At 39.9% G+C, this 15,115-nt stretch overlaps 1 protein-coding gene across 8 annotated transcripts in view; it reads right to left on the bottom strand.

The window, feature by feature from the left end:
• Positions 1-1,071: 1,071 nt before the first annotated feature.
• TUB (TUB bipartite transcription factor) overlaps positions 1,072-15,115 on the bottom strand; it is a 146,725-nt gene continuing 132,681 nt past the window's right edge. For 7 of the 8 annotated variants that reach the window (XM_048305760.1, XM_048305755.1, XM_048305761.1 and 4 more), the window contains 3 exons: positions 14,353-14,451; positions 13,822-13,993; positions 1,578-13,408 (listed from right to left, as the gene is read on the bottom strand). In XM_048305760.1, coding sequence (XP_048161717.1) covers positions 13,275-13,408; positions 13,822-13,993; positions 14,353-14,451 — 405 coding nt within the window. In that variant the 3' untranslated portion in view covers positions 1,578-13,274. Of the gene's footprint in view, positions 13,409-13,821; positions 13,994-14,352; positions 14,452-15,115 lie in introns of all 8 variants that reach the window. The other variant, XM_048305758.1, reaches the window with a different exon arrangement.

Raw genomic sequence — 15,115 nt, 5'->3', positions numbered from 1 at the left:
AAGGACCATCACATGTGTGTCCAGGTTTATTAACTGCTCCCTTCTAATAGAGATCACTCATAATTTGAAGTAGAGTTTACCTGAACAAAATTAGGATTCTCTGAGAACTGCTATTAAGTGAATCAAAATCAGAGGTCAGAACATCAGCAAAGCTGGGAATTTGAGACAAAGCAATAGAAGCTCAGGTGGATGCCTACTGGAAGAAGTCAGGCTGATTAAAAGCACGTGCTCCTTTACTTGTGATGTTTCCCACCTGGCAAATGAAATGGCTGTGCTTTTTGTTAAAGCTAAAAGAAACAGCACATGTTGTTAAATGAAATATTATGATAAAATTAGATTTTAAAACCCACAAATGGGCTTTGAGAATCGTTATAGATCGTTTTGGGCATTCCATGGCATCAGGAAAAAAGCAAAAAGTAAGATCACTGCTGGCCCCAAAAATGCTCTAAAGAACTTTAGTTATCAAACAGTAGTTGGGAAACAAATAAATATCTAAGAAGTTTATGACCTAACTCTTTCCCTTAGCAATTAGTGTCTATATGTTGGATTTTTAAATTTCCAGCTATAAGAAAATTATGCTTACCTTTGAGAACACTGAACAATGCAGTGCAATAATCTTCTATTTAAATTGTATTTACTTGCACATCCTAATAAAAATACTGTTTCTAACCTCATGTATCACAAACACTGGAGAAGAGAACCCAGGTAAGAGTTAGAAAACCATCTATATTTCAATGGTTTTAACTGGCCACGTATTTCAAAGCAAATGAATGCAACACCAGATCAGAGAGACTGAGGGTCCCAAACACAGCTGGAAAGGTTGGTCTGGTCAGGTGATTTTTCTCAGCTTTGGAGCTTCACCAGTTTTTTGGGGGGCACAGATTCCTAAAGAGCAAATAGACACCTCTCCTTTTTCTTGTGATTTTCCTGGGATGGCTCAGATACTGCTCAGAGACCACTCCTCCTCTCTGTTGTGATCAAACATCTGCCCAAGTGCAAGATTACCCAAAGTATATTGTTCCTGACAGAGGAAATGGTGAAAAATACAGCTCGAACGGTACTGGAAACTCCTTATGTTAAATAACTCCATAGTCAGTGGAAGTAATTTATTGAGGTGTTTCTGACCTTGGGTAGGGAAAGACATTGTTGTTTCAAACAAATTAAGTTTAATATTTCTGCACAGTGTTCTGTATTCACAAACACTGGAGCCTCTATGACATACACCAGGTAAATTATGTGAGAATACAAAAATCAGTCATTGCACATACTGGTAAATAAACACATTTACTCCAGAATACCAAAGAGTTTCTTTAAAAAATTTAATTTGTAAAAGCACATTCTTGCAGGTTTATCTAAAACTCTCTAAAGGTCTGAACAAAAAGGAGATGCCTGACTACTCGAAACAGGCCACGACAGTCTTGTGTGCAAACAAGCCTGACATGTTACAGCTATGGTGAAAAAACACGTCAGGTTAAATGTCAGTTCTCATGATTAGGTCATTTTTTGTCAATTTTGATATATTCCATTCTTTAAACCCCATATAACAGAAAGAAAATATAGACCATAACATATCCAAATTCTACTGTATAACATCGGTTTATTTAAGAAAGGCAAAGAGATGAATCAGAAAATGTTTACTGTGGGAATAAAAAGAATCTAATTAATCTGCTTTTTCATTTTCTAGGGACAGAAACATTAATGTAGCACATTTTCTACTTCTTGAAGCTTAAGTAAACAAGTCAGAAACAAAGGTTATTTTTCTTTACAGGCAGATACAGTCTCACCATATTCTAAAATGGGTATTTATTTCTACAGCTGCTCCCAAACACTGGATCTTTCAGGCTCTCGTTAGTTCGATGAAGACAGTGTGGGAAAGCACAAAATCAGCTCAGTGTCTACTAGGAACTCTCAGAAATGAACCACCCCAAGAGTATTTACTTTGTGAGATACTTCTAGAGGTGCAACAAATTACAAAACATCCTCCACAGATATTTTTTGTTTTGTTTCCCTGCTCTTGAGTATAAGAAATTGTTCAAAAAGGAGAAACAAAAGCCCTGGTCTTGCGATTGTGGGGTAGAGATTGGCTTACTGCATGGATCAATCCCACTCAAAGGAAAAGCAGATGGCTCTCTGTACTAGGTACAGACACTTACATAGAAAGCATGAGAGAGAACAACTTTTCTTAATCTTTTCAACAGAAAAAAATCACTTATTCAGAATTATTTTAGAAGAGGTTTTAAATAACTGACTCTTTCAGAGATATTTTGCAATAATTAACACCAAGGCAAATTAATATCGTGGTTTATGCTGTCACTGTGAACAGAGGGGAAAGAAGATATCCCCAATGGAGTTTTTTAAAGACTGTATCCATAGTTGTATCTGTGTTTGCACATCTAAACCTGGAAAATGTTGGGAAAGTCATAAATTAAACCCACCCCACCCTTAATACTGAGAATCCTGCTGGGCATATATGTATGTCCCCTTTAGGCTTTGCATACAACTGTCAGAGGACCTGATTTTCCTGTCACTGAGCACAGGGTTTTAATTTGAAATAAACTTAGTTTCAATCACCAGAAAAGATGTTTACATTTTTAAGATACTAAAAATTATTAAAGCTCCAATATTTGTGGTTTTCATATGCGTTTTTCAGTAAGCCACTCTAAGAGGTTTGTTTCTTGCAGACCTTGTTTCTTAGGGAAACTCCCTGTATGATTTGCTAGTTCTTGTGCAGGTTCAGCTATCCCCTATTTCATCCCTTAAATCATGTGCAAGGTTTTGCTTTTCTAAATGCCCTGTGGAGTTGCAGTAATGACATCACTGAATTTGGCAGCACATTTAATGGAAAAGGTGAACCTTTTTCATCAACAGATACTCTAGATCCCCCTTCGAGTGTCAGCAAGTCTTCTTGGGATGTGTGTAAGAGCAGACTTTGGCCTCCCTTCCAAATCCAGTTTTCTGAAGTGTTCATGCCAGCAATGCCCATTTTTTGCAATCCAGCTAAGCCCACATTTAAACAAAGACAGACAAGAAGACATTTGGACTCTGGCACGGACACGCAAGCGGGGCATAAGGGAGACACAACAGACGTTAGAAAGACACATTTGTTACACCACAGGCTTGGGATTAGGCCTGATGTGGAAATAAATGGGTGAAAACAACATAATGGAGAAATCTGTGCAGAAATGGAGCAGTTTAGATGAGAAACAAATGGTGTGGGCAGAGTTCTTACTGATATAACACAACATAATCAGTGGCCATCAGTCTATCACTGCACACTGAAATCCATGGCTCCCTCTAAGCAGTGCCAAGCAGTGTGCCCATTCTCTGGCAGGAAATCACCCTCCTGCCATTCCCAGCACATCCCCCTGCCGGGCCTGCTGCTGGACTTCCTCCACATCTGCAAATGGAGCTTGTTCGCACTCTGGGTTGCTTCTCTGCAACTGCACTCCTTGGATTCTGTGCTGCCTTTTTCTGGGCTCAGGGCTCAAAATAGTGCAAGTACAACAAAAAGGTTATCTTCTTAAATGCAATGCGAACACAAGGAAAGTTCAAGGAACTTAAAGAGCCACAGGTCCCAGTTTTTGCCTTCAGGAGGAGCTCTTTCTTCAGGATTGGGAGAGCTGTAATTTAATGGCTTCGGTTCAGCATTTTCTGTGCTAAGCTTCCATGCACGTCTCTGCAGCCGTGTCCTCTGACTGGTGACAGACACACAAGGTAGGGGACAGCACACGGGGACAAACACGCACTGTGACAGAGCAGGGTGACAGCGAGCACGTGAGAGCTGCACTGCTCCATGACAAACCCGCTGTGTGTGCTTTTCTGACATGGTGGCTGCTTGCATGAATGCTAAGAGGGGCTCTCATCCTCCAGATCCAGGCAGATAGAAATGAAGAAGAAAAAGAGAAAGGAAGATTATTTTCTGAGAAACAAGCATACCCTCTGATGGGCCCTGTAAAATAAACCCAGCTCTACTGGCATCCTTTCACTCTCCTAGAGTCAAGCTGTGCTACGCTGGTAAAGCATCCTGGCACCCACAAAATCCCAAGTACAAAGCACACTGTTGTTAGGAAGCTTAAATTCATCATACAGGTGGTAATAAATCAGAGACTGCTGAAAACTACTGCAGTAGGAAAACAGGACTTGGGAAGCGTGGGCTCTACTGTGCAGGTGCTGAGCTTTGATGTACAGTTCAAGAAGCCAAGAAATGTGGCACACTTCCTAAGTGCCACCCTGAGAGTGCAGAGGGGTGAAACCCTTTACATGTGTTCACCAGGGTCTTGCTCAGAAACCTGTTCAGCACTTTAAAATTCCCCAACAACCTTGAACTGCCCGACTTGATAAATACCCAGGTGGAGGATTATGCAATCAGAATTGAAGGCCACCCTACTTCAAAATGAGAACATATACACAGGGATTTAACACACTTTAATTCACAGATACTGAATTTATAGAGCTTTCACTAACTTAGTGTTCTGGGGTGTCCCCATATAGAAAAACCTGCACATGTTTGAAAGAAGAGGAGGTGGGGGGAAAAAAAATTAGGGAGCTTAATGCAAAACAAGGAATTGCAGTAACACAGATCACCAAGAAGCTGAAAAGCAGCTACCACCTGCAAGAAAGCATTTGAAGTGATACCAAATGGGAATTCAATCTCATGGACTTGTGAAGTGTAGCCCAAAAGACAGAATAACTGGTGCTTTTGAAAACAGGAGTTTGGAGGTTTTTTGGACAGAAAAGAAAACCAACAAAAAACCTTGTCATGGTGTCACTGAATTCAGTAACTCTTGAGAATTCATCAGTTAGAGCTATATCCCACAATCAGCTTTTTGAGATGACACTGTTACAAATCTTTAAGAGTACACATCACTGCTGCAGCCCTACTTTAAACCAGAAGTTAGAATTAACAGTACACAGAACTTCTATCTTTTCAGCCTATATTGTAAAACATCGAATCCCCAAGTAAATACAGTTAGGAATGAAATAGAACCTCACTAGTTCTTTTCACTTAGGAAAACTCAGTGGGCTTGATTTAAATATTTTGCTGAGCAACTTTTCAGTTCCTGACACTTGCTCAGCATTCTCGTGTTTGTTTGGGGTCTTTCTCATGAATGAATTTGCATGAAACTCCATTTCAGTGCAACTCCATAGCCTGATGAGAACTCTGTAGTTACATGGTTTGGTTTTCCAGTATTCTAAAGTGAAACAGTTTAGTCTTCAGGATGGAGTTCAAAACGGAGACCCTCTGTCTCCTCATGCTCACCCATGGCAACAGCTGGAACAATAAGGAATAATAACATTCCTGGCTGGCAAAGAAAGCCTTCTGCCAATCCAGGCATACAGCACTAAGTGTCAGCGATTTTGTCGAGAAAGCCCGTTTTTTTCTTAGATGAAAAGTTTATATTTTTAGCATCAAATACCAAATCTCCATGTGTAAGGCAGCAGGAAATGAGACAGAGACTTTACTAGAAAACACTGCTCTACTTGTGTTTAGCACTGGAAGTCCTGCCCTTCAGAAAGAAATGTAGTGGTGCACAAGCCAGCAGCATCATAAGGCAAAACCCATTATTATTATTATTATATAATATGCTGAGATATATATATATGTGTGTGTGTATATATATATATATAATATAATAGCTATGTTATGTTTTTCCAGCAGGACTGTGAAGCTCTGCTCATACGACAACTGAGGAAATTGCTGGAAACAGCAGCTGCCTCTCAACTAAGCCAACTTGGTACACCTCTAACTACTTCAAAGACCATTTTATTTGAGCTTAAACCACATCTTTGAAAACGTTTTTAAAATAGTGAAAAAATGCTGTAATGTTTAAAGACACATCAGGATCAACACAGTTCTAATTCTAGAAGGACGGGACATTTTCCCTAGGGAAGAGAGCAGGATGGTAATAATTGGGTTATCTTCTGCTAGCCCAGACTGGATGAAGACCTCCTGCTATGAGGTGCCAGGGCTCATAAACTTGTTTGAACACTGAACTTTAGAGGCTGGACTTGGTGATCTTGGAAGTCTTTTCCAGCCTTACTGATTCCATGAGCACTGCCCAGAGCCCACCCAGCACACTCTGGTTTTGTGTACTGGTGAGATTTTCTGCACTGGCAAAATAAGTGATCTCAGGATGTAATTTTCCAGCACATCAAGACTAAATGTCAAGATTACACTTACCTAGATAGTAGGCCTTAAAAGACAAATTAAAATTCAAGGGGAGTGAAAATATTCCTGCTGTTACTTGATAAGTCAACATAAGAAAGGTACACGATTTCTTACATGATGTTCAAGAGTGCCTAAGAGAATTAGGAAGTGCACTCTTGCCAGGACTTTGGAATTCTCCTCACTTGGTGTGTCCTCATCACACTGACAGATTGCTGCAGTCACAGTCTGGCAGCCTGCATGGAGCTGCAGGATCAGAAGCTTACTAAAGCTTACTAAAATCTCCTAAATGCGAGCTCAAGCTTCAAACTAAGCTTAAGGAAAGAAAATTTTGAACAAATAATCCCCTTGCAATTTCATCCAAACTGTAAGCATTAAACTTAGCTAGATTTTAATGTTAAAATTTATAAAAATGTTTATAAATTACATTCTGTTACTTTTAGAGAGTTCTTCATAAATTATGGACACTTCTAATGGCATTGTGCCAACTGGGACAGCCTCAGTAAGGAGCCACAGATACCGGGTGAAATGCGAGAAACACTGTAAACATCCCAGCTCAGTATAAAGGTAGTCATAAATCATGAGGCTCAGTGTTTTGAAAATCAGATGTGCATGACAAAGTGGGCAGTAACAAATTTTGAACAACTGAGTCACATCCAAGGGACAGAAAAAAACAACAAAAAAATACAAAAAGGCAATTTGCAGCACAATTGCCAGGTGTCTCAGTCTGCTACATAAAAGCATAAAGAGGTGGTTGCATTAACTGAACCTCTGCAATGTGTTCAGGAATAATAGTTTTAAAACAACTGAGGCTGCAAAGTAAAACACAACCAACAACACATCACTGTCAGAAGGAAAAGCGTATCAGATGGTTTGTCCTTGCTAGTTTTTCTGCACTTTTAGTAACCAAAAATAACACAAGGTAAAAAAATTGAAGCCTCAGTGGAATCATTGACAAGATTTCCATAGAATTCAACAGCATCAAGATTTTATCCTAAGGGACTGGTTAGTGACGTGGTTTCTACAGAGGTGGCAGAAAACTTCATCTTTTGTTTGGTTCAGGGAGCACTAAATTGGGTTCTGAGCACGGCAGCACCACCTGGCATCCACCAGCCTCGAAGCACTGCTGGCAATCCTCTCAGCAAACAGAGATGGACACAGCCAGGCCAAAAACCGCGAGTTCCGTTCAACTCATTGTAACAGAGGCACAAAGATTTGCACAAAGTCAGACACTCAGCTGGGATCAAAGCCCAGGTGACCTGATCCCTGGGCCTATGTTGAATCAGCCTAGAGGCTTGTGTTGATTTTAACACAGAGTTTGACTCTTTGGGACTTTTTTTGCCTGTACCCAAGCACAGAATAGATAATGAGTATTCAAGGTACCTGTGAGGTTCTGACTCTCAAGTAGGACTTTGTTACACTTCACGTGCTTAACAAGCTTTTGTCAGAGTAATTTTCAAACTGCCATCACAGACTGAAACAAAACCATGATAAGCTTCCAGTGTTATTGTATAATCCAATTATGATGTGAGAAGGAAAGGTTTTTTCTCAAAAATGTAAGCATCATTTTTCTGAACAGTGTCCTCTTCCTAGAGCCATTTAGCAAACCAGAGCACTGGTTCCATTAAAGAGTTTCTGGAAAGCCAGTTAATTCAAGTCTTCTCAGTGAAGGTATAGATAAACATACCCTTACTGAAAAAGGGGAATCGAAAACGTATAGGCAGCTAAATAAAATACAACATACAAAATAAGTTTTAATGCATTTTCACCCAATATACAGGCATTTGTGAGTATCAGCTACTGAGCTACAGTTCATAGCAAAACACCAAAGCATTGAGATAGTTGTGCAAATTCTTTTCTTAGTTCCTTGGCGAGCAACAAAAGGAAATGAAAAATATCTACACAATTAATTTCGAGCACTTACAGAGCAGAACCCTGGAAGGTACTTTTTGTACATGAGGAATGACAGGAACCTGATTTCATTAAGTAGCACGTACAAGAGAAGCCTGCACCTACAGTTAGATTAACTCTACTGCAAGATTTATAGGTATAAAACTACTTTATTCTAGTCATCCAAATGAGGCCTTTTGAGAAATCTGAGTCATCAGCCCATAATTCTAATAAAGGTGACTGCTGTGCTGTCCTTAATTGCCAAGCAAAGATATCTGATTGGTGAGCACAGGCTTCTGTAAAACCAGGAAAAGTCTCACAAATGATGTTTTAGGAGAGCAATGAGATAATATGGGGCAAAGAGTTAGACTGCCACAGGATCAACCCCAAAATCTTCCCTCTGACACCTGCAACATATTAGGAGAAACCTTCTCTGCCCAGAACACCAGGCAACCCCCTCTCTTGTCCTAGTACAATAAACAAAGACAAAACATTCTGATACTGGTCTAGACTCATCATCCCTTCAGGGCAAAAACTCTTGTTTCCCCATCCTTGTTTTATCCTTATGTGAGATCACAAATTAATTGATAATAAAATTTATAAAAAGCTATGATACAAGAACTAGGAATGGTTTTCCATAGTAAGGACAGGATTGATTTTCTGATTTTTTAATGGGCATCACCCATTAGGGTAGGGTAAGATTTTTATAGCAGAAAAGTAGGTCTAGTGCCCAATACTTTTAGAGACCTCACTGGTGTCTCTGCTTGTTTAAAGGCCCTCCTTTGTTCATCACAAGGGAGCAAAACCTCAGAAAGTTTGAATTGATGGCATTGGTTCACCATGACCGATAAAACTCTGTGGTGTCATTTGACTCCACAATGATATTTTTCAATTGTGCAGCCACCAGATTTCATTACAGAGCCCTTTTCACTCCAGCTCCTTCAGGGCTAGGGCCTCATGAGGACAGCCAGCTGGGAACTCCAGCACTATTGTAAGGCAGCTTGAATAGCAAGAGATTTGCCCAGTAATTATTACAAAACCATTCTCACTGATTTCTTAACAGCAGAATTTCTAACAAGAGCCTGTGACATAAGTATTTTATGTGCCATATATTATCCTACAAAAGGAGCAGAGTGATGCCTAGCTTCTAAAATATAAACTGTTTTAGGCCACCAACACACTTCAGCTCACAAAATCACTTTCAACCTTTAGGAAAAAAAAAGGAAAAATAAGGCAGCACTACAAAGGGAATCTAACAGCCTGCCTCCAGGCTTGTGGACAGCTCTGCTCATTGATTTGCAACCAATGGTTTGGAAACTGAATGTTTACTGAGAAAAATTCTGATTGTATTTTAGGCAAGCTTTTTTATCTGCTACCTTTTAATGTGTTAATTTACTCTACTGAAAAGCCAAAGGGCCAAATCCACCGCTCTGATAAGGCTTCTATTGTAGGAGCATCACTGAATGTGCACCAAAGGCATTATTCATCTGTGGAGAGATCACTGAGCAATATTGTCAAACACTTCTGAGTTGTATATCCTTGAAGAGCAGATAAAGGAATTGTGAAGAGAATGAGAAGGAACAGAACATCAGAGATGAAGAAAATTAGATAAAGGGCCAGGAAGAAACTGTTTGATGTAAACAGAGTGACAAGTTAGATTAAGAACTCTCATTAAAGCATGCAGTATTTGCCCATAAGCAATTCAGGCAAGGAATTTGTTTACAACTCTGCCAAAATCAACAGCAGATGCAAAGAATCATCAATATTGGGATTTTAAATAACACTAAATCTACTGTATCCAAACATTCACTAAGACTGTGTGAAGGAAATACACAGCTCAGGGCCATTCTGTTCTTTGTCACACTGAGTAAACAAGGTTATGCCCTGTTGCACACTGAATGCAGGCCCAGCAGAAGTTACTAAGAGGAGTGTACCATTAACTACTCCTTGGTTACTTTAGCATGCACATGTCTCTGAAATACCTACTGGTACCAAGATTTTATTACTGGAAGAAAATGTAAATTTGTGAGGAAAATGTAATTTCATTTAGACTGTATGCTGAGACAGAACCTGGTTTGACCAAGGTTAACCTTACCAAGTTAGGAGAATAAAATTTAGAGATGTGCTGGAAAACTTGTGGTATCACCTTGCATGTGACCTTCACCAGAAAATATCCAGCAAAAATTATCCATCAGAAATTATATAGATTCGAAACTAATCTTTGAAACTGCTTCCACAGCAGAAGGTGAAGGCCAAGTGAATCAAACCCAGTACCTGGCTCGACTATAGTGAGGAGTTAGGGTTTTGGCACAGGCCATTAGGAACAAATCCTATTCTAACTGAACCAGATTTAATGAGAGTTCCCCATTCCTTAGTCCCAGGTTAACATCCCCCTCTAGTGACCTCAATTTATTGTGGGGAGTTTTTCCCTCAGCTGCTCATTGGCTGATGGCCCTGTACGATTCTGTTAAGATGATGGGAATTTGAGTCACCACTTTCCTCCTGGCATGGTTACAGGTTTAAAAAAACACTGGCTGGGAAGAACATGCAGTGAGAGTGAAGTTACACAATGTACTGGCAACAAAACTGTCCCAAGAAGCTGAACTCGCAGCCCTCCCCCAGCCCCTCATTCTCCCCCTTGTGCAGGAGTTCACTGCACATGAGTTTCCTTTCATGCCAATTCCCAGGGGGGTGGTCATGATCTGAGTCAGACCATTGTTATGATCTGGGTTAAAAATAGCCCTTCCTAACCCAACTCCACCACCAAAGCCAGCAGATTGTGTATTTGCACCACGAGACACTGGGTTCCTTTGACACAGTGTTGTGCGCGGACAGAGGCAGAAAACTGTGTCAGGTGCCGCTTTCTCAGGCGCTAGAGTGAGCGTGTGACTGGCAAGGCACAGAATTCAAGCCATGCAGATCCAACCATTCCCATGCTGCAGAGTTCTTGAAATCCACCTCACACCTGAATACCAGCAATGGGAATCCCTGACTGGTTTTGCAGTAGTCCGAATAAGAAACTCTGGTGGTCACTGGAGCTAGTTTTTAAAGGCTGATGTGAGGTAAGCGAACGCCTAAGGGCCTTCTGTGTTAAATCCAAAGTGAGATGACAGATGGGGATGTGAAATTGTGGGAAACCACCAGCTACAGAGAAAAACAAAGCACCCATGTGCAAAGCCAAAGTATGGCCCTGCAGCTCATGACTCAGCATTTTGATCATTTATTGAGGGAACTGATCCTCATTCCTTTCAAACAAAAGCTGTTTTTCCATTTTATACCATTGCATGGAAAGGATTCTTGCAAAAAGATTGTGGAGGGAAAAAAAAGACAGAGCTTTCTGTTAATTAAAGATAATATTTGACAAGCTGAGTATATCAAGAAAGCACTGTTTAAAGCCAGCAGACTTTCTTCCCATAGATTGTTTAAAAGATTAGAAAAAATGCTGGCAATTATTTATTTTCACCTCTTATCTGAAATTTCTTTGTCTGTATACTGGGAAGGAGAGCTGAAGGTGAAGAGAGCATATTTCTTTTGTTAGTTGAAATGATACAGTCCAAATGGCACAACCTTAAGGAGAGCTTTATGGCCTGTCCCCTGCAGTCAAAAACGGTCTGTCAGCTATGAGACAATCAGACTTGATCTCATTTTTGCATTGCATAATCTCTGTGCAGTGCAAGAGTTTATAAGGACTAAAAAGGAGGGCCTGAATACACACAGTATAAAACACAGCTACTACTTCGCTCACATTTCAACACCCTTCTGGTGAACATATAAATTCTATTACTCTGTGTGCCATTTTGGACAACGTGGTACAGAACAATGGCAGCAAGACCATTATTTTTAAAGGTGTTTTACAATGTGCTTTCGAGTTGCAGCTCCTGGCTTTTGAGATGTTCAGGAGAGAAGATAATAACGGCTTGTTCTTTGCTTGTGTTTTGTTTTGAAATGGTATTTGTTTATATATTCCAGATAAATCAGAAAAAAGGAAACACAAAATCTGCACTATTTTAAGCTATTCTGTGTCCTGCCAGTGTCTCATTTGTATGCAGCATACACTAGATTTGCCTAGAAGGATTTAGCTCAGTAGCTGGCACGTTTACATCAGAGAACAACATACAGAGTTTCAATCAATTTCAAGCATTCTTACAATGGGAAATAAATATGAAAAGTGGTTGTTGCCCAAAGTTCAAAAAATGCAATTGACAAATTGTAAAAGCTCAAAAGGCCAGACAAATTTAATAAAATATTTCCATTTACCTTCCTCAGCTTTACACAGCCTGTTCAAAATAATAAGATTCTCTGCAGAATGCCTTTATCCAACTGTTTATATCACTTCATACAAAATATGTGTTTGAATTACCACAGCAATACAAGGATATAAATTCCCAGCCCACGAAATGCCAAATTCAACATAAGCTATGCTTTCTTGGCATCTAGATGTTTTCCTTTTCCCTTTCTGTACTGAAAATACATTTCCACTTGAAACAAATTAAAAAGCATGTAGGTGTTAAAACATAATGACAGCTTAGAATTCAAGTGACTTGTGCAACATTATTTTGTGCTTTCTACTTCTCCATTTCCTCCTACTGCAATTAAAATTCATCATGCCCTACTACATGTACATGTACTACAATGCATCAAGTTCAGTCCAGTAGAGGTTTTCAACCTTCAGACACGGCTTTATACTACATGAGATCCTTGCACAATCAAAAAAAAAAAAAAAAAAGTGCATCTTTTTTCCTCATCTTTCTCTTATGCTGGATGATGTGAAGCTCTGATTAGTTGATGCAGGAATGCAACCTTGAGGTACGATTGCAGCCTCGGAATGATTCTTAAATGTAAAAAGAAACTTTTGGAGTGCTCACGCCCTTTCTGGATTTTAAAAAAAGACACCACTGTCATGGTGCTACTGGAGCCACGGTACAGTACATCATGGCACACATCCATAACATAGCCAGGGACATGAGAGACAACTCCTATTTACAAAAACTTGATGTCACTTCCAGAAAAATATGACAGGAAAAAAAAAGGAAAATATAATTTCCTGAATGTCCTGAATTTTTAGAAGATTCCTTTTACTTTCTCTTCAGCAGCAGAGTGGTCCTCCACAACTGCATTTTTCCCTGACCTTTTTAGTATGGACCATAAGCGACACCAGCAGGAATTGGGGATCATATGGCAAACTGCTTCCTTCGAGAGGATGCTCACCCACGCCCCTTTACTCACAAGCCAGCTTGCTGTCAAAACTGGAAAGGGCAATGGCAAAGGCTTGTAGTGCACACATTGGGTAGTTGTAGTCCATGGTGAACACGTCCTCAGCCACGCGGCCAAACTGCATCACGATATAGTCAGCTGCAAGAGAGGTCAGACACGGCAAAAAGCGTTACTGCTGTTTGCAGGCCTCACTAAATAATCTTCATCCAGCACTACCCTCTGTCCCAGATCAACAGAATACCAACCAAACATGCTCACTCATCACACTTCACAGCACTTATTCATGCAGGTGGGTGTGCTGATAGCAGGGCGAGAAGCAAGGATAGCTTGAGTGATAAAGGGTTGCAAGACTTGTTACTGTCAAAAAAAGTGACGTATATAAAAAGTACTTTTTGCAAGCACAGAGAGAAGATGGCTTCTGTATAGCATGTTGAAGGCTCTTATACAGATCTCAATTAAACCTGCTCAGGTGACAACTGCCAGGGAAGATCCCTCCCATGCTGTGCACGCAGTGCTGTTCCGACACCTTACAGACAGAGAGCTCTACTTACGATCATTATCATGGATAATTTGGAAGTTCTTCACCGAGGCCTGTGTGACTCGACCATGGAAATTCAGAACATAGGACTGGGTGTCATCATTCCAGACTGGTGTTTTGTTGTGCAGCTCAATGACACTCTCTGTATTTTTGTTCTGCCACCTTGCAAGAAGCGTCTCGTGTTCCTGCACACACCACAGATACACACTTCAGTTTAACATGCTCATGTGACAAAAAATACATTAACAGGGAAGAAAAAATTCATCAATCCTGGCCCAAAGACTAAACTCTTATCCTTGACCCTCAAAACAGCTTCAATGAATGAAACTGAGAACTCTGAAGATCTAAATGCAAATGTGCATTTAAGTCTTTTCCACAGAAACGTCAGCTGTATCTTTTGTTATCAAAATACTTTATTTGTAGTGCTTTTGTGAGTCACAGCAGTAGTCACAGATCCCATTGTTCTGTAATTGTTCAAATACCATTTTATTAACCTCTAGAAGAATTCAAGTAATTTTTAGTGTTGGCTGCCAGTACGACTTACATTTCGTGGTCTGATGGAAACTCTTTCATGATCCATATTCATTCCCGGTATGATCACACTCATTTTACGAGGTCCTTTAAACCCCAGGACATTTGTTTCCTAAAAATGTTTAGAAAAGATTTCGTCATGTTTATTTTTAAAGTTAATTTCTTCAACAGAAAGACACAGTGGCAGCCCAGGGAAGTTATTTGTTAGTCAACTCAAAAAACATCTTGAAACTCCCACCTCCACTGGCACTGCCAAACCTTCTAGCCTTGTCTTAGAAGCTCCGACAACAGGAAAAATGAAAATAGAGAGGTTTCCAAAAACACTCCTAGCACTGGCTGCCAGCAACCTTAATATAATTTTTTTTTTTTTTAATCCCTTTGTTAAAAAAGGATATGAATTAACCAGATTGCTTGGCTACTGCTAGATCCCAAAATAAAGTAGCTGCAATTTAAAAATCATAAAATGCAGACACACATTTTGATGCGAGACAAAATTAAATATATGGGACCAGCTCATTTATTCCAGAGCCAGCAGAAAAGCAAACAAAATGCTAGTCAGAGCATCTGTTAGCAATGCTGTGGTTTTCAAAGTCTTCAGGTATGTTATGCTTAGAGATGACCACGGTAAAAAAACAAACACATTAGCGCAAGGGCAAATTTTCTAGCTATGAAGACAGGGAAAGTAAAGACATCACATGGGCAGCAAAAATAAATCCATGCAAAATACAAGTTCTTCCATTAAACATGGTTTGACACTTTTCTGACCAGCTTTTCAC

This window comes from Corvus hawaiiensis, chromosome 6 (genome assembly GCF_020740725.1).
Source record: "Corvus hawaiiensis isolate bCorHaw1 chromosome 6, bCorHaw1.pri.cur, whole genome shotgun sequence".
Lineage (NCBI taxonomy): Eukaryota > Metazoa > Chordata > Aves > Passeriformes > Corvidae > Corvus > Corvus hawaiiensis.
This window is presented reverse-complemented; position numbering and strand designations above follow the sequence as displayed.